A 23,404-nucleotide genomic window follows, 5' to 3' on the forward strand; every position below is an offset into this window, starting at 1 on the left:
CAGTCAGAGACTCAAAGTGTGAATATCCTGCTGCCTGTAATGCTCTGGAAACTCTCTTAATTCATCGAGACTTGCTGAGAACCCCGTTGTTTGATCAGATCATAGACATGTTGAGAGTGGAACAGGTTAGTCACTCATACATGTGTTTTGTGGGTTGTTTTTTTTTCCTAACAGTTTAGAAGCATTTGGTCTGGCTGGTGTAGCCCTGTTTAGTTTTATGATGGCATAACACTTGATTTATCCATATGTCTCTCTGTACATGTAAATAAACTTACGGAGAACTTTCTCTGCTTTTCCACTCACCCCAAGTTTTTTTCCATGGAAATTATTTGAAAGCAGCTTTTTCAGGACGGCTACATGCCATTACTGGGATACAAATGCTTCCTTTTATATAGCAAAAATCATCTTCCACCTTAGAAGAGCATTACACAACCCTTTCTCTGCCGTTCTTAATTCTGACTTAATTGCTGTTAACCTCCCAGACACAAAGCCTATTCTTGAATCTATTAGTTTAGCTTACCAAGTGAATTCCCTTTCTGTTTTTCTCCTTTCTGACTCTGCTTCATCCACATTTTTTTTTTAAACCTTTCATCTTTCATGCCCTTTATCCCCACCTGTTTTCCCTCCTAGTAGGTCAAAGAAACAGCAAAAGGCCAGTATGCTAATTAGTTGTATTGTCATGGGTAATGTTTAGTCAGTAAAGGTAGCAGAGATGCATCAGGAGAGAAATATCCATGAAGGTAGTATGAATTGCATACAAATCAAGGAGTTTCACACAGCTGTATGTATTTGGCAAATAAGAGTGTACAGGCAGTGATTAATGCAGGTAAAATAGAGAGTCTGTATGTTTTGGTGATGTTGAAAGGGTCATAGGAGAAGAAGCTGATAGGTAGTCAGGATCAAGTCCTCAGTTAATGGATTTTTTTCATGTCTGGTTGTTTCTTGGGAAGGGTAGAGTGAAGGGTAGATCTCTGGATTTTGGACGGAAGGAATGTGAGGACTAGTGTATTTCCACCCACCCCCCCCAGCTCCTAATACAGTGGGGAGGATGTTACTTCTGTCTATGAACTGACAACAAGAAACATGCAAATAGTAAGCAGGATTATGCAGTTAAAGGAATTTATAGTTGCATAAGAAAATGCTGGTTTACAGATACCTTCTTAAAAGCCTTCAAATTTCAAATTTTGTAGATTTGTGCCTTATTCCCATTTATGTTTGTCGTGTCAAAATTTCCTGTGTTTCATTTGCATGGGGATTTCTCTGCTGTATCAGTTCTAAATTATCTCTCATTGTTAGGTGTCTTGGCTGCTATGATTAATCTCAGAGGTTGGTAATGTGTTAGATCTTCTTTATAACAAATGAAAAATATCTGTGTGAGTTTTCTTGTTTTGGACCCAGTAACCTCTTTTTCTTTGAAACATGCTGCAGAGAGGGCTGGTGTCAGTTTACAAAATAAAAGGGTGAAAGCTCTTCAAGATCTGAAGTCTTTTGTAGGTGCAAACTTAGAATCGTTCATGTAGTTATGCTCTGCACTGCAGTTGCTTTCTTAAAACAAGGGCTGGCTGCAATATTTTGGCTCTTTTCCCAGTACTAGCGTTGTACTGTCCTCCTGCCTGATGACTTTCTAAGTGATGCGATTGCTTTAAATAATTTGAAATGAGTCCTGAACTAGGAGCATGTCACGGTAGGTAGCCAACCTAGCATGTCAGCTATTGTACCTTGTTGCTAGTTCACCAATCTGCTAAGTTTCCCAAAGTGTAGACTTATTTTTCTTACACTGCATGCAGTGAATGTTTGATTCACAAATGCTGACCCCAGTCAGCAGCTAAGTAAGCACCATCCAGCTGCTCGCTCACTCTCCCCTGCCCCAAGTGGGATGGGAGGAGAGAAAAAGAGGAGGAAAAGCAAGGAATGTTGTGGGTTGAAAGAAAGACAGTTTGGTAAGCGAAGGAAAGAGGAAGAAGAAAGGGGAAGAAGAGGGGGGGGAATACCAACCCCAACCCCCCAAAACCCACACAAGTGAGGCAAAGCTAATTACTTACCATCTGCCACAGGTAGACCAATGCCCAGTCAGTCTCTGAGCAATGCCTACCTTCTTCAAAAAAAACCCCTCCCCTCAGTTTGTATTGCTGCACATGACATTATATGGCATGGAATACCCTTTTGGTCAGTTTGGGTCAGCTACTGTGGTTGTGTCCCCTCCCAAGTTCCTGCACACTCCCAACCTTCTTGCTAGGGAGACAGAGTGGGGGAAAAAGAGAAAGCCTTGACGCTTTGCAAGCTCTGTTCAGCAACAGCCAAAAAATTGGTGTGTTTTCAACACTGTTTTGGTCACAAGTCCCTAACCTAGCACCATAGGGACTGCTATGAAGAAAATTAACTCCATCCCACACAGGGTACAAGAAGCCACACTTTCACCTGGAAGGCATTGGTATGGTCAGCGGCACAAAATGTTTCTGGTATTGCAGGTGAAGATTCATGCTGGCCCAAAGTTTGCATCTTACTTGACATTCAGCCCTTCAGAAGTAAAATCTCTCCGCACAGAATATGGGGACCTAGAGTGCTGCATTGAGGTGGTGGACAGTGTCCAAGAAGCTGTTGAACATATCCACAAGTACGGAAGTTCTCACACGGATGTTATCATCACAGAGAATGGTTAGTGATCAGTCTGCTTCCTTAACTGTTTTGGTTTGCCAGTTCTTGGTGTTACTGTAACTTCTTACATTGCAGTAGTTGTTCTTCTCTTGGGTCTGTAGTAAGCATAACCAACTGGAGGCCTATGAGCTAAATGTGCCTACAGTCGTGTTTAGCTCAGAGAAAACAGATTGTGTGGCCCTTATTCCAGGATGTTAAGGAATGTGCTTGAGCAATTGGCCAATGGCAAGTTGGCACATGCTCTTGCCAGACAAATTGCTTTGTGTTCCTGTATTGTGCAGGCTTAACAGCATCAGAGGGTTTTGCAGGAACATCTCCTGAATCCTGGAGATGTCTTTAGGCCTCTGAAGGCTGATGAGGTGAGCTTCTATAGTACCTTAATGGATGGAATAGGGATTGTAGGGAAGATAAGGCTTTATCCACTTTGTCTTCCCACGTCATTTTTATATCTTGCAAACAAGGACAAGAATGCTTTCCCCCTACCTCTCCCAGTCCTTTACTTCCCACTTCTGCATCCCTAGTATAAAAGCTGCATTTATTTCAATTCATAGTTTCTTGCTTCTGTTGTGAACTTGTGCTCCTTTGTGCAGCTCTGTGCTGCTCCCATCCCTAGCACCTGTCCTGCATGCAGTTTGAATACTGTGCCAGTTCAAAACCTAGCTAGAGCTGTGCCCAGCCAAAGGTTGACTCTCCGACCAAACCAAGCCTGGAACTCCTGAGGATCAGCTGCAGTAAGGTCGTGTTGATCTGGGGCTGATCAGTGTGTGAGTCAAGCAGGCTTCTGTTTCTCTACCTCCTGCCGAGCTTAAATGAGCGTCACTAATAGGCATGCATTTGATACTGTAACCCACTGCCACAGGACCTGGTGCACTAGTGATTTGCTAGGGAGTGTACTGGAAATAGAGCTGATCTTAAAGTTCATCTTATTGGTAAGGGCCACTGACCTGCAGCTCACAGCCCTACAGAGAATGGAGTCCTCCAGAGAACTAAGACTTGCATAACTCTGCTTGAGCTTGCTTAGGTCTTGCATGCTCTGTGTTAAACTGGGTTAGTAAGCTGATTTCATGTGATATGTCTGCATTGTATTATCTGCAATAGCAATTTAATTTTGGATTTTTCATTATCTGGAACAATTCCATGTTTGAGATTAATTGAGAGCTGACTGTAGTTTAACTGTCTCAGTTTGACTGCAAAATGTTGTTTGGAGCAGCTGTCCTTTCTCCCCAGTTATACAACTATCCCTGTTTGCAGGTTTTAGACTGGATGTATTTAGAATTAGACATCTTTTTGCTTTCTTCTAATCTTTGCAAGCTTCTTGTAACGTTTGCAGCTGAGTCTACTTGATAAGCATACTGGGAAGAAGATATAAATGAACATGTCTTAGCCCAGGCTGTTTAAATACTGTCTGATAAGGTTACATGTGAAAGTTGTATTTTTATATCTGTTCACTGTATTATGTTGTTGTTTATTGGAGTGCCTGATCGTTCTGTATGTACTGGATTTTTTTTCTCTCTGCCTCTTTCCCAGAGAAAACAGCGGAGTTCTTCCTCCAGCATGTGGACAGCGCTTGTGTTTTCTGGAATGCCAGTACCCGATTCTCTGACGGCTATAGATTTGGACTTGGTAAGAGAGAAAATACTGCAGGGATGTGACTGCAGGATTTGCTGTTGTGTGCGAAGTGTGGCAGTCTGAATCCTGGAAGATAGGATTAGTCTCCGATCTTGCTGTCTAATGTAAGGTTTTCAGGAAAGGTACCGCAGGAAAAGTTGAAGCCTAGACATTTCCTCCACATGGAACAGCAGGTGGTTTAGTATCTTTTTCCTGCCAGAACTAGCTAATACTGATATACAGACTGTGTAGAATAATTCAGCAGTACGGAGCAAAGATGTTTGGATCCTTTGAAGCTCTATTCAATCAGAATAAAGTATGCTGTATGCATGTAATGATTGAACAATGCAACACAGGATCTGAAATTGGTGAACAGTTTTTTTGTTGTTGTTTATCTTTCTAATGGTGCTGTGAAGAATGCCATGCTTCATTCCTGCTGGGCAGACTGAGCTGTTGTCCAGTGTGCCAGCCCTGCGGTGTTGAGGAATGAAAGGCAGGAACCAAACTGATTATCAACTGCTTAAATAAACAGGTGCACCTACTGTGAATTGCACAAGACAAGGAAAACATTCTTTCCTGAGGTAGAAATTCAGAAATCTCCGTAGCAGGCTATTACTGTGTCAGCTGGAATATTCAGTGTTCCTTGTGATTAAAAAATTCTAGTCAGGGTCTTGCAATATCTCCTCAATATGATAAAAAGGACATAAGATCACAATCTGACTGATTTAGCTTTTGTTTGGTTGGTTTTTTTGGTTTTAGTTTTGGTTTTTTTTAAGGATTAAACCCTCAGGAAACAAGTCTAAGATCCATGTAAGAGATACCTCTGTCTTGCATCTTCCTCTCTAAAAGTAACTCTGTAGCAGCCAAAAGTATCAACATTACAATTTATAATGTAATAGTTAAGCTCCTCTAACTTCTAAATGACATAAACATGACTTCTGGCATTTGGAGAGGAGCAGAGAAAAGCAGGTCACTGAAAGGCAGGCAGCTGTTTTTACATAAAGGTGCAAAACTGCTTCGTATGAAATGAACATCTGAGGATTAACTGCCTTTATCTTGTGTGCTTCCTGCAGGTGCTGAAGTGGGAATTAGTACTTCTCGTATCCATGCACGTGGACCAGTGGGAATTGAAGGACTCTTAACTACAAAGTGGTTGCTGAGGGGTGACAATCATGTTGTTTCTGACTTCTCAGAGCATGGCAGCATGAAGTATCTTCATGAGAGCCTCCCTCTCCCTCAGAGAAATACCAACTAAGAACATTGCAGGGAGGAGTGGGACACCCCAGGGATATAAGTATTTCCTGAAGATGTTTAGGCTTCAGGGTACTCTCTGGGGATTGAGTTTGTTTTTCATCTTCAGGAATATTGTTCCCGGTCACTGTGCAGTACAGTGAATACAAAATCATCTCATCTATGAGGTGTGTTGTCATCCCGCCCCCCCTGGGCCTCTTTCTTTCTCCTTAGATAGCATCTGCAAACTGACCTCACTTTTCCCAGAGACAGACTTCTTCAAAACATACAGGTAACATAAGGAAAGATTTAAACACCTGCCGCATTCTTCTTTTATCCCAGTGCTCCCTATAGCAAATATGCTTGGTAGTGGAACATAATTTTTTTTCTTAAGTTTTTGTTTTATCGAAATCTCTGTTCTGGAGAACAAACTTGAGAGGTTTTTTTCTTCAGTCTTATGATCTTGGCAGCTCTTGAAAGACAGAAAGCTTTACGCTTACTTTGTTCGTATTTGATCACTCTTGTGATAAGGGGAATAGATGTTCCAAATGCATAGTAAGCTTTTGACCAAGAAACCTTTTATATCTAATTTCTTTGTATTGTTGACTACTGTAGCTAACTAACACGACTGCCTACTACGTGAATTTTGTTACTTATTTGTACCGACGCTGTGTTTCTCTTTGGTTTTGTATAAAACTTAACCTTCCCCAACCCCTTCTCCGAAAGCAGCAGTACTTCGACCTTGGCTTTTCCGAATAAAGCTCCGAAGAAACGCTTCCCTTCGTGCGCGGCAGCGCCTGAGTTCAGGCTCGCGGCGCTCAGCGCAGCTCTCCCGTGCTCGTAACCGGGCACGGCCGGCGGCCGGGCGCGGCTCCGCCCTACTCGCCCAACCGCACCGCTGTAGGCGCCGCGGCTCAGCGCCGCCTCCGGCCGCTGCGGCGCGCACAGGCGCGAGTGGGCCGCGCCGCCAGCGCCGGGGCGGGACCCCTGCGGTGCAGTGCCGCGAGGGCGCCGTTTCCGCCCTCGCCTGCTTCTCGCAGCCGCTGCCTCAGTGCCCGTGTCCCGCGCCGGTGCTGCTCGCGCATGCGCGGCGCTGAGGAGAGCGGCGTCCCAGGTCGAAGTACGCGCCGTGCAGACGGGGCAGCACGGCGGGGCTCAAGGCGCGGTTCCCCTCCCCGCGGACACTCGCGAGGCGAGGGAGATGCTTCGGTAGCGGTGGGTGTCTCCCGGTCGCTGGAGGCGGCACGGCAGGGGACCTAAGCCCGGCGCCGGGGGGGCTGCGACGCAGACCCTGCTTGGGAGTGCGGTGAGGGGGACTTGCCCGAGCCTTGTCCTGCCGGGAGGGCCCCGGTGTCGTCTCGGTGCGTGCGCTCGGCCCCGGGGTCACGGCCGGCCGGGAGCGGCAGGCAGGTCCTGGAGCGGGACGGTGGCGCGGCGGCTCGGGTGACGGTGCTGCTGGGCACGCCTGCCCGAGATTGCTGGCGGGTCGCAAGGAAGTTTAGAACCGACCGACCGAACAGATTTAAGGATATTTTGAATCGGGCACTGATACCGAAAAGCCGGTCGAAGAAGCTCTCTAAGACTCGTTTTGGAGTTTTAGAAAGCAGGCGTTCTTCATTGCAGCACTGGATGCACGGGGGATGGTTCCACCTAGCGTGTGTACCACAGCTTTAGCACAAACAGGTTATATAGAATAACTAATTGCATATTAATCAGATTAGTATACATGTAAGTAAAAACGATGGCAACTGATTATCATAGTACTGCCTACATCCGATCATGCGCAATGAAGGATCCATTTGAGGCAAAGGTCTGCTTTTACGACCACCGACCCATTTGAAGTTCTTGCTGGCTGTCCTTGAAGTCTTTGTTCTTGTCCTTGTTCTTTGATCTTGAAGCTTAACGCAGTTTCAATCACGTGTGGTCAGTTTCAGCATTGTTCTCATCTAGCGTCCAGGAACATCTAGTCATAAGAGCAAAAAACTGCAAAACTTAGGAGTACCTACCTCTGCTAGTTAATTGCTTGGCTATACTTTTGTCTGTTGTTTCAATCGTAGTGTTAGTATAAGATTTCTAATAATTATTTACCAAATCTCACTTTTACAGTCACCTAGCAGCAAACCAGTTTCCACGGCTGGTACAAAATATTTAGACATACCATACGGAATGTATGGAAATGTGCTATCAGCACAATAAATGCAACCCTAGGACTGTGTTTACTGGAGAGCTGCGGCTGGGGAGGCAGGAAGATGGAGAAAAAACACATCCCCTCCACCCCACTCTGGGACCTGGCAGCCTCCCTGCCCCCTGGCATGAACCACGGGTGCCTCCCTAACCCATTAAAGCTTCCCCGAGCCTTGCCCAGCCCCGCTCACCCCACACAAGCCTGCCTGTAGCCCTGGGTCCCCCGTGCCCTCCGCTCTCTCTCCAGCCAGCCGCAGGACCCGCATGTACTCAGCATGCCTCTGGGATGGGACCCCCACCCTGACCCCCTAAGGCAACCTCTCTCCTTCCTCCTTGCACACTTCTCCCCCACCCACCAAAACAGCCCCTAAAGGTTCTGAAACCATCTATAAGTCCTGTACAAAGCCCCCAATGATGCCCCCACCCAGCCCCAACACTGAAATACTCCATACTCTGTCCCAACTTTTCACCAGCTCCAGAACCTTCCCCACAGCCTGTCCCATTGCCTCAGAAAACCCCCAAATGCTGTCCTAACAGCAGCAAGCTAGCCCTTGAATACACTTAATTCTCATATAACATGTCATTAGAATCAATTAGGGGAAACAGTGATATCGCCAGAAAGTTCTACAGAAGTAGGAGTTCTAGCATAGACTAAAATAACTTCTGTTTAAAACTGCTTGGTTTTGTCTCCCAGGGGCAGCACTGAGGATTAAGTAATCCGTTCTTCCTGTAGATACCATTGACTATATTTGGCTTAGCATTGCTTTGGTTGTTTCTGTTCTGTTTTATCATGTAGGCATATGAACTACATGTAATGGTTTTTAGAGTAATTGGCATAGCTAAGTTGAAGAACTCAGAAGAAGGTAAACTAGCTGAAGAATAAAATTAAGCGGATCAAAATGTTTCTATCTCCAAACAAGAGAAACCCCGTTTCTCCTAGTGAGGAAGGATCACTATCAATAGTCATACTCATCAGGATAATAGATCACCAACATATAATTCAAGCTTTACATACAACAGAAAGTATGCTACATACATATATATATTTGTGTGTACATGATTTTATGCATCAATGAAGTCTTATAAAGAGCTATAAGACACCAAGTTATTTTCTTAAGTGGATGTTAGTTAAGCAACTGGAGCTACAAAACAGGAAGAGAGAGAGAAACATCTGAATCGCAGAATTGTTTGGGCAGCACTGAGAACAGAACATGCAGTGAGTCCCAGGTCCGATGGTCTGTGTCTTCCTCCTCCCTGATCCAGTCCCTCCCTGCCCCCCTCTGCATGTCCCCCGCTTCCCATTGCTGCCTGCCTCTCCACCTGTCCTTCCTTCCATCTATTGCACTGTTCTTCAACCCTCCCTTCTCTCCATACCTCCCACATCACTCTGCCTATCCCTCTGCCTCTTCCTACTTGAGTACTTCTACCCCTTTCCAGTCCCTCTTAATCCCCCTCTGTCCTGCTGCTTGTGTGCCCTTCCTGTCCTCTGCCTGACTCTTAATCTCTCTTTTCATCTCCTCCCCTCCCCATCATTCTGTCTGGGTCCATACGTCTCTCTTTTCCACTTCCTGTCTCTCTTTCCAACTTTCCAACCTTTTCTTTCTCTCGCCATCCCTCTGTCCAGTTCCACATCTCTGTTTTTCTGGTTTTTTTTCTCCCCATCCTTCAGTCAGGCTCTTCATCTGCCTCTCTTCCCCCTCCTTTTGGCCCTCTAACCTCTGTCCACCTCTTCATTGCTCTCTTTGCCTTTCCATCCCTCTGTGCACCTCTCCATCTCTCTCTGCCTTTCTGTCCCCTCTGCCTGGCTCGCTGTGCCTCTGTCCAGCTTCCTGACCCTCATTTCCACTCTATGTATTCTCTATGGTTCTCCATCCCTCTTTTACTCTCCATGGATCTGGTTACCTGTCCCTCTGATCCTCTCAATCTTATCTTAATTTCCTGTCGTTGTTCCCCACCCCTCTCTCCAGTACCCTGTCCCTCTATCTGACTCTACAAAACACTTTTCCTCTTCTGTTCTTCCTTTTTCATCCCTCTGTCCACATCTACATCCCTCTCTGCCACTCTGTGTACTTCTGGCTCCCTGTTCCCCTTTTCCCTTTTTATCCCTCTCTTCACTTCCCTGTCCCTCTGTCTGACTATCCATCCATCCATCCCTCTTTCTCTCACTTGCTGCCTGGTTCTCTTTTTGTCTTTCTAGCCATCTCTGCTGATACCCATCCCCATTGTTCTCTTTGTCCCTCTGTCAGGTTCTCCATCCTTCTCTCTGTCTTCCTGTCTGGCACCCTATTGATTTGTTCGATGACCTTTCCCTTTTTTCCTTGTTTCATCCCTTAGTCCACTTCTACATCCCTCTTTTGCTTTCTTCTGCTCCAATCCCTCTGGCCCTCCATTCTTCTTTTTTGCCTCCTCCTGTCGAGCTCCTCATCTCTATGTCCAGCTCATAGCCCCTATCTTTCTCTTCCCATGCCTCTGTCCACCTAGCCATTCCTCTTCTTCCCTATCCATCTGTCTGTCCACCTCCATCTGTCTCTTCCACTCCCTCTCTGTCTGGCTCCCACCCCTCTTTTACTGTCTGCACTCCTCTGCCTCTCCATCCCTTTTTTCCTCTCTTCCATTCCTGTTCTGCAGCAGTGGGGCTGGGAGCCTGGTGAGGTGAGAGAGAGAGAGAGAGATGGTGCTGGGTTCTTTGTGGATCTCAGTAAGAATAACACATGGCTTAATAAGAGAGAGTTATAGTAAATGGAGTTACATCTGGCTGACGGCCAGTCACCAGTGGGCTTCCCCAGGGCTCAATTTTCAGGCTAGCATGCTTCAATGTTTTTATGAATGATCTGGACACAGGAATTGAATGTACATTAAGTAAGCTTGCTGCTGATACTAAACTAGGAGGAGCTGCGGACTCCCTCAAAGGTAGAGAGGCCTTACAGAGAGATCTGGATAGACTGGAGAGCTGGGCAATCACCAACTGTATGAAATTTAACAGGAGCAAGTGCTGGATTCTCCATTTGGGATGAGGTAATCCTGGTTATACATGCAAACTGGGGCACAGCCCTGCAGAAAGAGATCTGGGGGTTTGGGTTGATAGCATGTTGAATATGAGTCAACCATGTACCTTGACAACAAAAAGGGCCAACCATGTCCTGGAATGCATCAAGCAGGTGATTGTCCCACTCTACACTGCAGTGGTGCAGCCCCACCTCAGGTACTGCATGCAGTTTTGGGCACCTCAATATAAGAAGGACATCAAACTATTAGAGGGTGTCCAGAGGAGGGCAACAAAAGATGGTGAAAAGTCTCGAGGGCAAGAGTTACGAGGAGCAGCTGAGGTCACCTGGCTTGTTCAGCTTGAAGAAGAGAAGGCTGAGGGGTGCCCTCATCACAGTCTGCAACTTCCTCAAAGGGGGCAGCGGAGGGGGACGTGCTGATCTTCTCTCTCTGGTGACCAGCAACAGGATACGAGGGAATGGAATGAAGCTCTCTCAGGTCAAGTTCAGATTGGACATTAGGAAAAGGTTCTTCCCTGAGAGGATGGTCACAGCACCAAGCCTGTCAGAGTGCAAGGAACATCTGGATGATGCTCTTAGTAATATGGTTTGGGTTTAGGTAGTCCTGCAAGGAGCAGGGAGTTGGACTTGATGATCCTTATGGGTCCCTTCCAACTTGAGATATTCTGTGATTCTATGATTCATCCTCTATCTCATACTTACCTCCTTTTATGCTTTACTCAGCTCTAGGGCTGCAGAGTAACAACATTCAGCCAGCTCTTCCCTGATTTTATCGAGCATTTTAAAAATTGAACATCCTCACTTTCCTCTTTAGTGAGAGTCTCCCTCCAAACATGCCCTTCTGTGGCTCTGAATGGCTGGTTTTGGGTTGAGTTTTATTAAAATGAACAATTGACCCATTCATGTTTATCTCAAGCAGGGATGAGCTGAATGGATTTAAAAACATCTGAACCTCTTTGAACATTAGATGTTGTCAAATTTAGAATCTTTTAATCAAATGACCTGGAAGTGAACCATGAAAAACATGGAAGCATCCCTGGCTTTGAACTTTGGCTTCTTGAGTGCAGCCTCTGGGGGAACTGCTTATGTGATCCTCAGTACAGCACAGCTTGAACTGTCCAATTTTCTCACAGCTACCTCTCTTCTGTCTACATGATGAGTCCTTTTCACTTGTCAGATGTCTCTCCCAGACTTTGAGCCTCACCTTTGCTACACTTCTCTCATTTGTTTTGCCTCCATTCCCTTCTTGTTCTTGTTTGCTTTCTCTGGTATATTTATCTGCCTCCTGACTATAGGCCTTCCCCCAGCAGCTGGACATGTTTTCAGGTACTTCATTGTTTCTCTAATGCAATACAAGTGCCAGTCTCAGTGAGGAGGACAATATAAGGAATGATCCCTAAAGCATCAGTTGATGGATGGAGAACCGTCCAGATTGTTTTCAACGTAAGCATGCACACTGCACACTTTTCCCCTTTAATTTCTGTATGCGAGCAGGAAGGAGTTCTCTGTGATTTTGGTACCCGAAAGAATAACTAGTCAGATAGAAGCTCCATTCAATTCAGTTTTATTGAGAATAGCTCTCTGAAATAGAAGGAAGAAATGTGCAGAATTCAGGGGAGAAGAGACACTCACACACAGAGACACCACACCATCCTGGTCAACCAACTGGCCGGGTCCAAGGACCTAGGATGTCAGGGCTCCCAACACCAGAAAACACACAGCATGGCCAACTGGGCTGGCCCAGCCTCCACCATTGCTGCACTAGGTTGCCACAGGAGTCCCCATGGGAGAATTCCAGAGTCCATCCCCAACTGTCCTTGGCCAGCCACACTTGTACACCCTAGCCCTGCTCAGCTAAGCCCGCTTGGACTGAGGCTGTATTTTTCCTGATGGCATTCAAAACCCATATCTTCCATTTGCAGCTGACTCTCACTGACCTTGGCTGTGTCTCTCTCATCTTTCTTCAGTCACACTGAAAGCTACAAAGCCTGTTTCAGCCTACATAGCAACTATTTCAGTGTGTATTCACACAGTTAGTATTTTTAGCATCCAGTATTACCTGAAGGATAGAGAGATTTCTTAGTTCTTCCAGCATTTATAAAAAAGAGGTCACGTGCACTTCACAACATTGCACTTTTATTCTCTGTTAGCTAGAATCACTTTAGTGAAGATAACTGATCTTGCATCACAGGAGCCACTTCTTGCCTTTCTCTGAGATACTACTTGCTTTTTCTAGAGTGCTGAGCTTGTGACTAGTGGTGCATGCAGCATCCCAGAAAATCAGATCCCTGAGCTGTCAAGTGTATTCCTTATTACTAGTACGCCCATTAGTTTCCAATCATCACAAACCAAAGGAGTAGACTCTAACAGCAGCGCCCTGCCTGATGCTATACTTCACCTCTGGAAAAGGTGGTAGCACATATGTGAGCACTTACCAGCTTGTGAGATACAGCCCCAGCGGGCATAGCCAACAAGTACAAATAGAAGATGGCGCCTGAAAAATCGGGTGTCTTTTCCTTTGTGCACTTTAGTGTTTCTTTTGCCCTCATCAATTTCAGGCAGCCCGAATTCATATGCCTTCCTTTAAAGCTACTGAGTCTGGCTTACCATATTACCATCAGTCCTGTAGCTTTCCCAATTGCTACATGCAGCTTGTGAGCCTAACTCACCAAGAACCTCCGTCCTGGGCAACCTACACAGAGGAGGGGTTTGAAAGGACAGGAGTAGAAACCTGCCCACCCTTCCCAAGTGGATTTTTGCTAAAGTAACCTTTCTAGAGCGATCAATATCAAGGAAAAGCCATTTTCAGACTCTGGGACAAACCAGGAGGAAGAAGGACAGGGAAAGGCAGGGAGGTTTTGCTTGCCTGCCTCCTCTCTGCTGCTTGCTTTCTCTGGGGACATTACTGATGGCAGCAGTGGTGGGCAAGTGGCTTTGATGCTTACTTTTCCACTTTCCACATGAGATGCTGTGCCACTGTACTGAGGATACGCTGCCATCTGCTACCTCTCGTGCAGGGAGAGCTGCCAAATCCCCTCTGAGGTCAAAGATGAGATTTATTGTCCATTGATGGTAGGTGCCACTGGCTCAGGCTCACAGATGAGATGGCCTGAAAATGCATTCAGGAACGATTCCCAGCAGGAATCAAAAGATGCTTCTGCTCTAGCAGGTGCAACGCTATTACAAATGTGATTTTGCCTTTGCCACACAACATCTACTCCGTGCACTTTGCAACCACTGAACTACTTGCCAGTTCTGCAGGAAAAGATAAGGTTTCCAGATCCAAACCTACCAGGAAGAGGAGGTGGTTTAAGGCACCTTGAGTCCCCTCATTAGCAGCAGCTGATGAGATATGCCATCCCATGGGCTCAGGTAAGTGGTTCCTGCCTTTCCCACCCCTTAGGTGTGGTAGGGCTGCATTCATCCTCTGCATGTGCCCCCAAGCTGCAGCTGATGAAGGAGCAGCCAGAGCAATGAAGCCACCACTCAGCAGGACTGGGAACACTAGGAGCTGGGGAAGTACCCCAGCCCTCTTGCCTCTTTGTTCCTTAAGAATAGAATCACCCTCACCTTCAGAAAATGAAGGTCATTCCTATTTAAAGTGGTGCACAATCGGCCATGCTCATTAGGAAGGGAGGGGGCCTGGGAAGCATCTTTCCCATCAGCAGTAAGGCAAAAAAGCAAAGTGGAGGAGGAAGTGGAAATAGGGTAGAACATGTTTAAGGATTACATCCCGCATGCAGAGCATCCAATTTCACAACTCATGTCACGCCGACTTGCAGTAAACCAGAAGCTATTAATCCCAGAGCAAACAACCTCCTGCAAGCATTCTGTGAGAGAACACAGCAGGCAGCAGCAACAAGAGCACAGATCTCTGCAGGCGCAATCACGTTCAGAGGAATTAATTGTAACTTTGTTCACCGGGAAGTGTCTTTCTACCCTCCAGCAAGAAATCCCGCGTTGTCATGACATGCCCGCAGAGCATGCCGGGAGATGTAGTCATTCGCCACCGACCCGCCACTCGGCCACGTCGGTCTGTGCAGCGTGCCGGGGCGCGCAGTCTCCTCACCGTGGCCCCCACGTACGCGCTGACCGCGGCCGTCACCCGCCCTCGGGGAATCAGCTTAACCGCTTTGCGCCGTGGGGCGCGCGCCTGCGCTCATCGCTGCCCCCTGGCGAACAAAGGCGGCCGCCGTGCTCTGCGCTGCCGTCCGCCGGTAGCGGCAACGCGGTGCCTGCGGGGTGGGGCCGCCGCGCTCGCCGCTGCCTCCCGGTGAGGAAGCGCATCTGCTGCCCCAGGCGCGCGGTGCCGGCGGGCGCTCGGCGCGCAAAGCGCGGAACAGCAGCGCTGCTGCCGCCCCTGGGCACGCACCTCCCGCCGTCCGCTCGCTGCTGCTGCCGCCCCTGGGCACGCGAGTCCCGCCGTCCGCTCGCTGCTGCTGCCGCCTGGCGGCGAAAGTGCGGTACTGCAGACCGGCGTTCGCTCGCCGGCAGGGCCCCTCCGGCGCGCCGTCGGTGGGCGGCGCATGCGCGATCCCCGGGAGCAGCGTGGCGGCGCGCAGGGCGCGGGTCTCGGCGGCAGCGGGCGAGCGCCGGGACCGCGGGTGAGGCGAGCGATCCCCTCCGGCGGGGGCCGGGGGTGCCTGCTGCCCGCTGGCCGCCCGGGGCTGGCGGGACGGGAAGCTGCGGAGCGGCCGCCGCGGCAGGCTCCCGGTCCGCCGGAGGCGAGCCGGGCCAGGGCAGCGCCGGGCAGTTCCCCGAGAGCCGACAGAAGGGAAGAGGGGACGGAGGCGGGCGCCCCCCAGGCGCGGCCAGCGGGCGCCTCCCCGAGTCGCCGGAGCTCCCCCGGCGCCTTCCCCCGGCCCCGCTCGGCCCGTGCGGCTGCCCCCAGCTCCAGCCCCTCCCCTGAAGCCTGTGCTGTAGCCGCAGGCAGCCCCCGAGCCCTGTCGTGAGGGCAGCAAGCTGGCCCTCCCATGTTCTCGAGTCTCCCTTAACGGGGGTGCCGTTAGCAGCGGCGTCTGCAGAAGCCCCTGCGGAAGGAGGGCTCCGGCCAGGGTCGAGCTACGGTAATAACGGTCACTGCTGCCTCTTTCCCTCTCCCAGAGGCCACGCTGTGAGTGCAGTTGTCCGCTCGTCCCCGGGGATGCCGTTGACTGCGGCAGCCTCAGGCTCGCGTGGGCTGTCTCTGCCTGGCCTCCCTCTCCTCGCGGCGCGGGAGCACAGAGGGACAGGCGGAGCGCTTGCTGGCTGTGGACGGGAGCTGCTGAAGCTGGAGAGGCCGCAGAAAAGTAAAGAAGAAGAAACGGAAGGCCGGCCAGCGGGCAGCTGCCTCCCGCTGCAGGCAAGAGAGAGCTTGCCTCTCTGGGTGTGGGAGGATCCCTCCTCGTAGTCCACAGCAGGTCAGACCGCCAGGGTCTGTATGCATGACCAGCAGTGCGGTACGGCCACGTAGTGAGCGAGCGAGCGAGGCTACATGTCTAGGGGGCCTCATCTCGTAGGAGCTGCGAGGCGCTCGCGTTTTCCGTTATGTGGAGGACAGCCAAGCAACTGGAGTTACAGAAGAGGAAGGCAGGAGAGGAGGAGAAGGAAGATTCTGAGCTGGCAAGGCCTCCTGGCAACTCCAAGAGCGGGAGCTGTGGTGAGTGCTGGGCCCTCAGGGCCCTGTCGCTCCTCTTGTGCGTCCCAGTCCCTTCCTCCCCCTCTCCTGGCCCCCTCGCTTTCTCATGGTGCTATGATGTTTGGGGTTTTTTTTTGGTTTTTTTTTTATTTATTTATTTTATTTTGTTTTCCTGTACCTCTCCTCTTCTGTCTATTCTCTTGTCCTACTCCCTCCTCCTCTCCCCCTTTCTCCCTCTCTCTCGTTCGACTGCCCCCCTTTCTTTTTCTCTCTGCGTTCTTGTCCTGCTCCCTCTCCCTCTCCCCACCCCCATCCCCATCTTTGTCCTGCAGCCAGTCACTGTTTTTTCCTTTTCCATCTCCTTGTCCTGATCTGCATCCGCCTCTTTCCCCGCCTCCCAATTTCTCTGGCCTGTTCCCCTGGCGTTCTTTTCCTCTCTGCACCTGTACGTGCTGCTCTGTGTCCCTGCCTTCCTATCTCTCCCCTTCCCACTTTCTGTTTCTCTCTCTATGCCTGTGTCTTGCTCGCCGTTGCTGTTTATTTTTGTCATTCTGGATCTCACTGTCCCCGTCCTCCTTCCTGTTCATCTCTTACTCTCTGTGACCTTTTGTGCTGCTTCCTGCCCCTTTTTTTATTCACCCTCCCTCTCTCTGCAGGGCTCCTGATACCTCTCTTTCTAAATTCCCCAACCCCCTGTGCTTCTCACGGTCTCTCTCTCGTTGTCATTGTTCTTGTCTGTTGCGCTGTCTTGCTTCCTGTCCCATCGTTTCTCGCTGTATTCCTTTGTCCCGCTCCCTGCTCGTATTCGTATTCCTCTCTGTCCTGAGGACCGTCCCAGTTTTTGATCTCCGTCCTGCTGCTGTCCTGATTTTTCCTTCTCTGCCATGTTCCCTGTCCCTCTTTCTGTCTCCTCTGTCCCTGCTGCTTATTTCTCCACCTCTGTCCAGACCCCTGTCCCTTCCCCCCCCGCCCTGTTTGCTGTCCCTCTGCCTTGCTTTCTTTCGCTACCTTTTCTGTCTGTCTTTCTCTGCCCCGTTCCCTCTCCCGCCCTTTCTAACTGTGTCCCCCGTCCAGCTAGCTGTCGCTTCTTTCTTTTTTCTGTTCCTCAGTACTTTTTTCTTTTTTCCGTATCTCTCTCCCACTGCCCGTCGCAGTTGGTTTTTTCCCCTCCGATGCTGGCCTGCTCTTTGTCCCTTTTGTCTCTCTCTGTCCTTCTGTCATGCTCCCTGTGTCTATTTAATCCCTTCATCTCTGTCCTACAGCCAGTCGCTATTTTTTTTTTCCCTCTTCCGTCCCTTTGTCCCGCTCCCCGTCCTTGTCTCTCTTTCCCTTGGTTCTGCCTCCTGTCCTTTTTTCCTTTCTTGCTCCATCTCTCTGTCCTGCTCCCTATCCCTCCCGCGCTCTCTCTGTTTCTGTGTCCTTCTCCTTGCCTTTCCCCACGTTGTCTGTCTTGTTCCTTCTTTGGTTTTCTTGTTTTCCAGGTGGTTGGGCCCGGCTACCTGTGGGGGTGCTTCGGCTGGGGGGTTTGGGGTGGGGGCCTGGCCGTGCCAGTGATGGCAGGGAAATAAAGCCTGAAACGGCAATTGAGAAGCGACGCCCTGCCTGTGCTGGGGCTGCCCTGCAGAGGCGTGGGGCCGGGCCCTCCACAGGTCCCTATGTCTGTCACCTGCGTGTATCTAGGAAAGTGAGTTCTAGTGAAAGTAAAGTTGCCAACGAGTCAAAAAAGAAAGGAAAAAAAAAAGGCACGGTTGTCTGAAAAATGCAAAAGCTCTAGTGGCCCGTGTCAACAACCGTACCGAAGATGACGCAAAAATACTTTTTCCTCCGCTCAGTCGTACTGTCTTCACAAACTGTAGCATTCGCTACATATCAAGGTGCCACGCTTAGATCACTGGTCGGCCCGGACCAGGGAAAGAGACAGATAACACACACAGTGTGAGCGCCAACTTCCGCCTTTTATTGCGCAGTTAATTCCTTTTATACTAACAAGGGGAGGTGGGGTTACAGGTACATCACAAGGCTGCGACTAACCCTCTAACTTTCCGTGACAACGCGAGATCTTCCGAACGCCGACCCCTACACAAACCTTCACAAAAAAAAAGGCAGCTTTGGATTCCTACCCAGCTTTGTGCTAATGTTTTTTTTCTTCTCTCAGCTGGATGTCAGCTGGCACCGTTTCGCCGTGGTTGCCCTTTCTTCTGCTGTGACGGTACGAGACAGATGGAAAGATTCCATAGTGGCCTGCAGGTACAAGGTACGCCTACGATGTGTGTCTGCATTTTTGCAAAGGTACTTGCAGTATGGACTTTAACACTGAGAGTGTGCCAACTCTGCTTCTGCTTTTTTTTTACATGAAATATTTTAACACAAATACTAAAAATAAGTTCTGTTCTGGAGCATGTTACACCTATACAAAGTTTACTTCCCTCAGTTTATTTTCTCTTCCTGAAAGCATAATCTTCTGTTTCTGTGTGCTTGCTAGTAAACGATACTGTGAAACTAATTTTGTCCTAAAAGAGGGAAGAAACTGTTCGTAAGAGTTCAGCTGTTCAGAAGAAACAGACTTTGTTTTCATGATAAAACCTTTATGCTTTTACAGTCAATGATTTTTTTTTTTTTAAATATCTTCTAGCAGTGCTCAAAAACGTTACGGAGATAATTAGCATCTGTACTAAAAGCAGTCAAGGTCAAAGAAGAGACGTGGACAAAACAGGACAAATGGGCGTCGCATCTGTGTGTTTTCCAGGCTTTCCCAGGAAGCATTAGCAGCCTTGTAACTAGTGACAGCGAGTCCTGAGGTGGTTTTGATGAGTTACTGCTTCAGTAATGTATTTTTTTCCTTTAACCTACAGTGTGTAATTTTGACTTCAGTTGGAAAAAGATTTTCCAAAATGGAAGTCTTTCTCACTCAAAGAAATTTTGTTTTACGAGCTTCCCGTCAGACTGGATCTTCAGAGGTGATCGACTTGACAGTAGAAGTCATCAGTAACAAGACTTTTCACTCTCTTTAAAAAAAGAGGGGAAAAAAAAAAAAAGTCAATTTCCTTCCAAAGACCCAAGCACAGCCCATCTTTCTAAAGTTGATGGCATCACTGGTCTTTGGTTTCTCAGTTGTAACAGTCGAGATAACATGAAAACGTGTTGCTCTGCATGCTTCAGTACTGCCAAAAGCATTAGGAAACCTGCCAGTCCTTTTTGGTAGTCTGAGGTATTGCAGCGCTGGGGATTTTACAAATTGACTTGCATTGTTTAAACTAACTGCCAGATAGCTGTAGTATATGATTTATTATGTGTATGTAAGCAGTTGGGTATTTGTCTAAACATTTAAAAAGAGAGGCAACTGAATGTTATGGGTTTTTTTTTCCCTGATGTTTTGACGGAGTGCTCTGAAGTACTTTCTTTCTTTCTGTCTGGCTTTCAATGGTGCGTTTCCCTGGCAGTTCAGTACACCTCTCTTGGGCAGCTCAGCTGACCAGGTGTCCCTCCGCGTTATGCAACACGCACAAAAACCCCTAGTCCCGTTATAACTGTGTACTTTGGAGAGAGATAATTTAATGGTATGAATTCAGAGCTGTGCAAGCTAAGGTAATGGAAAAGGAAAATCAAATACTTTTACAGTATAAGTATTTTTATTGGATGTATATAAACATGGGCACACCTTTTTAGTGTAAAGTGAATGATTGAGATTTGTTCTTTATTTTTCATTTTGCTCTTTGAAGTTTTCCACTTCACTTTCAGCTTTATTCACCAAACAAGCAAGATGCAAAGCAGCAGCAGCAGCGCAAGGGCTGTAGCTGTTGCGGTGGATCCGTAAGCGTAGATTCTGATTGTGTACGACCTCGTCCCGCAGCCTCCCAGGGTTATCTCCCTGCAGCAGTGCTGTAAGGAAGGGAGGAGACGTTTTCCAACACCGGCGAGAGTGTTTACTTGTATGCTAAGAAGGTGTTCAAAATGGTATCGATTAGCCTAAGTGCTGATTTTAAGTGTTCAAATCGCTCTTAACTTTTAAAGGTGGTGTTTTAAAACTTTTAAAGGAGCTGACCTGTTTACCTGGAATCCTGCTTTAGCTCAGCGACTCTTCTTGTGCACCCCCAGCCTCTGCTGGCAGGGCAGTATGAGAAGCTGGAAGGTCCCTGACTTAGTCTAAACGCTGCTTAGCAACAACTACAGCATCGGTGTGTTGTCAACATTGTTCTCATTCTAAATCCAAAATGGCCCTGTACCAGCTAGTCAGAAGAAAATGAACTTTATTCCAGCCGAAACCAGGACAACCCCAAACCCCCTGAGTCTGGGTCTGCAACGGAAAAAAACAAACAAATTTGGGACTCCTGGGAGAGCCAAATCCGCCTGGATTTGTGCAGCTGGAAAGCAAAAAACCCACCCCATTTTCATGCACAAAACCACACCCAAAAGATCACCCCTTTTTATGTTGTGGAAAAGCACTGAAACACACCCCAAACTGAGTATTTTGAAAAAGCAGAAAACTCCCCAGTTTGGGGAAGATTGGGGGTGAAGCACAGGCAGTTTGAGGGGTGTTGCTGGGGGTCCTCCCAGTGTGGATGATCTGGTGTGGATGCTCTGTTGCGGGTTATCCCAGGCGAGTTACCTGCTGTGGATCATCCTGGGTGGACTCCCTGGGGTAGGTCATCCCTACCCGTGTCCCCCCATGCACCTTTGTACCCTCACCTACCCCCCCCCCCCCGCGTGTGTTTCCCCCCATATGCCCCCTGCTGCCCCAGCCCGCCCCCTTCACCCATGCGAGTTTTTAACCCATGCGAGTTGTTTCCCCCCGCATCCCCTGCTCTTCTGTCTCCTGTCCCATCCCCCCTGTCCCGTCCCCCACTTCCTTTCCCTCTTCCATATTCCACACCACCCCCCCCCCCCCCATCATCCATCAGGCTCCAGACCCCTGGCATGCTGCCTGCACCCCATTCTCTGTCATTTTTCCTTCTTCTTTTCCTTGCAAGTTGTTGTTGTTGTTGTTGTTTCTTTTTAATGATTAGACTGTTTTCGTTTCAAGCCACGAGTTTTCTCACTTTCGCCCTTCCGATTGTCTGCCTGTCCCACTGGGGGCGGGGGAGCGAGTGAGCGGTCGCGTGGGGCTTTGTTGCTGGCTGGCGTTAAACCACGACACGAGGTGAGTTGCAAGCCCTGCCTGGCTAATGCTGGAGGCTCTCTATGTTCGTCCTGCCATCCTGACGGGCCGTCCTTGTTCTTCATTGCCGCTTTATAGCGAGCGCCTCTCGCTCTGTAAGCGGCAATACTGGGGCCGTGCAGGTACTGCCTGTTGCAGGCAGCAAAGGGCAATTGTGTCGCTTGCTGGCGGGAGCGGCAAGGAGTGCGGAGCCACGCTCCTGTAGGGAGCAAAGATGGAACCTCGAGGGCTCTGCGGTCATCTGCTGAGGACTACTACTATCCCGACAGGCCTCTTTGCTATCCCTGCTTCACGGCTGATTCCTTTGCACGCCGGAGGGCGGGGCGGTAAGTAACACCGTGCAGCGTCTCTTCGATAAGAGAGAAGCCCCGCACAAGAAGCCTTGCGTGCGCGCAGGATTGGGAGAGCAGAGTTCTGACGGCGCGGAGGTGAGGAAAGGTGCGCCCACCCCAACCGAGCCCCAGGGTCGCCAGGGTATCGCTCGCTTGCAGGTGGGCCGCTGGCATCTGGTGCGCTGGGACGCGGCGTTTCCTGCTGAACAGAGCTGCCCCTCTGGCACAGAGCAGCTTTGGGTCTCTTGTGGCCTGCCTTCAGGCTGTCAGCTGCACCAGGCGTTATTTTTTGTTTTTAAAATCTGTCGCCAGCATCTGTTGACTGGCTGCTGTCACTCCCGCAACCCTGATGCCACATGCAGAGGGATACAGCAGTCCCTGGGGCCTTGGTCCAGGGGACCACCCCCCCTCCCCCCTGCCGTTTGCAGGCTCCCTGTGCTGCTTCTCCTCTCTAGATAATGGGGCGGGGGGGCAGGGACAGAAGCGACCACCCGACTTGTCTGTTCTTTGCACTTGACTGCTGTAAACGCTCCAGCCACTCGGGTGCTTTTTGGAACGGAGGCGATGAAGATGACTGCCCGGGCTGCGAGTGGGGAAAGGGCAGGGCAACGTAAGCCCTGTGCCCCCAGTAAGTAGTTGCCGCCTGTGTCTGGTCTCTGCTGGGCTGAGCTGTCAGTCATCCCTCATCCAGCCGCTGCTCCGAAGAGGATCGTTGTGGGGATGCTGCTGCCCGGCGCCCAAAATGGGGTACTACAGCTCGGAGGCTGCAAAGGCGCGGTGGTGCCCCTGTAACGGCACCCGTGGTCCAACGGTAACGGCAGTGCGGCACGGGGGAGGGAGAGTGCCGCCGCGCTCGTTGCTTCCTCCCGGTAAGGAAACGCCGGTGCCGCCCCACGTGCGCGGTGTGGGCGGGCGCTCAGTGGGCAAAGCGCGGAACAGCAGCGCCGGCACCGCACAGGTGCGCAGCAGCGCCGCCGCCTCGGGTGCTGCCGCCTTGTGGGCAAAGTGTGGTACTGCAGCCCGGCGTTCGCGCGCCGGCTCTGACTCCCACCCCGCCCCCCCCCCGCCCGGCGCGCCGTCGACGGCGGGCGCATGCGCGGCGCCCGGGAGCACCGTGGCGGCGCGCAGGGCGCGGGTCTCGGCGGCAGCGGGCGAGGGCCGGGGCCGCGGGTGAGGCGAGCGATCCGCTCCGGCGGGGGGTGCCTCCTGGCCGCCCGGGGCTGGCGGGACGGGAAGCTGCGAAGCGGCCGCCGCGGCAGGCTCCCGGTCCGCCGGAGGCGAGCCGGGCCAGGGCAGCGCCGGGCAGTTCCCCGGGAGCCGACAGAAGGGAAGAGGGGACGGAGGCGGGCACCCCCCAGGCGCGGCCAACGGGCGCCTCCCCGAGTCGCCGGAGCTCCGACACGGCGTGGCGGCAACCGCGCATGCGCGGCGGCGCTCCTGGTGTTGCCCAGCGACCGGAGCGCTTTACGGCAGCTGGGCATCGCGCATGCGCGGTGCGCCTTTTACGGCGCTCGTCGCTGTTGCCTGGCAACCAAAGCGCGACACGACGCCTCGGTCACCGCGCATGCGCGGCGACGCGGTTTACGGCGCTCGTGCTGTTGCCCGGCAACCGAGACGC

General features: G+C 50.1%; 2 protein-coding genes across 15 annotated transcripts in view; both read left to right on the forward strand.

Moving 5' to 3' along the window:
- The window catches only part of ALDH18A1 (aldehyde dehydrogenase 18 family member A1), a 42,285-nt gene extending 36,140 nt beyond the window's left edge, over positions 1 to 6,145 (forward strand). For all 14 annotated transcript variants that reach the window (XM_075026682.1, XM_075026683.1, XM_075026685.1 and 11 more), the window contains 4 exons: positions 4 to 125; positions 2,469 to 2,655; positions 4,183 to 4,278; positions 5,337 to 6,145. In XM_075026682.1, the coding sequence (XP_074882783.1) occupies positions 4 to 125; positions 2,469 to 2,655; positions 4,183 to 4,278; positions 5,337 to 5,518 (587 nt within the window). In that variant the 3' untranslated portion in view covers positions 5,519 to 6,145. The remainder of the gene's footprint in view (positions 1 to 3; positions 126 to 2,468; positions 2,656 to 4,182; positions 4,279 to 5,336) is intronic.
- Positions 6,146 to 14,300: 8,155 nt separating this feature from the next.
- LOC142030497 (uncharacterized) lies at positions 14,301 to 21,824 on the forward strand. The gene is made up of 6 exons (XM_075026734.1): positions 14,301 to 14,390; positions 14,904 to 15,286; positions 15,786 to 16,023; positions 16,181 to 16,320; positions 18,455 to 18,553; positions 18,932 to 21,824. The coding sequence occupies exons 1-4, from the start codon at positions 14,301 to 14,303 to the stop codon at positions 16,277 to 16,279; spliced, it is 810 nt and encodes a 269-aa protein (XP_074882835.1). The 3' UTR covers positions 16,280 to 16,320; positions 18,455 to 18,553; positions 18,932 to 21,824.
- The last annotated feature ends 1,580 nt before the right edge of the window (positions 21,825 to 23,404 follow it).

The sequence above is a fragment of the Buteo buteo genome, chromosome 4, assembly GCF_964188355.1.
Source record: "Buteo buteo chromosome 4, bButBut1.hap1.1, whole genome shotgun sequence".
NCBI classification, from domain to species: Eukaryota; Metazoa; Chordata; class Aves; order Accipitriformes; family Accipitridae; genus Buteo; species Buteo buteo.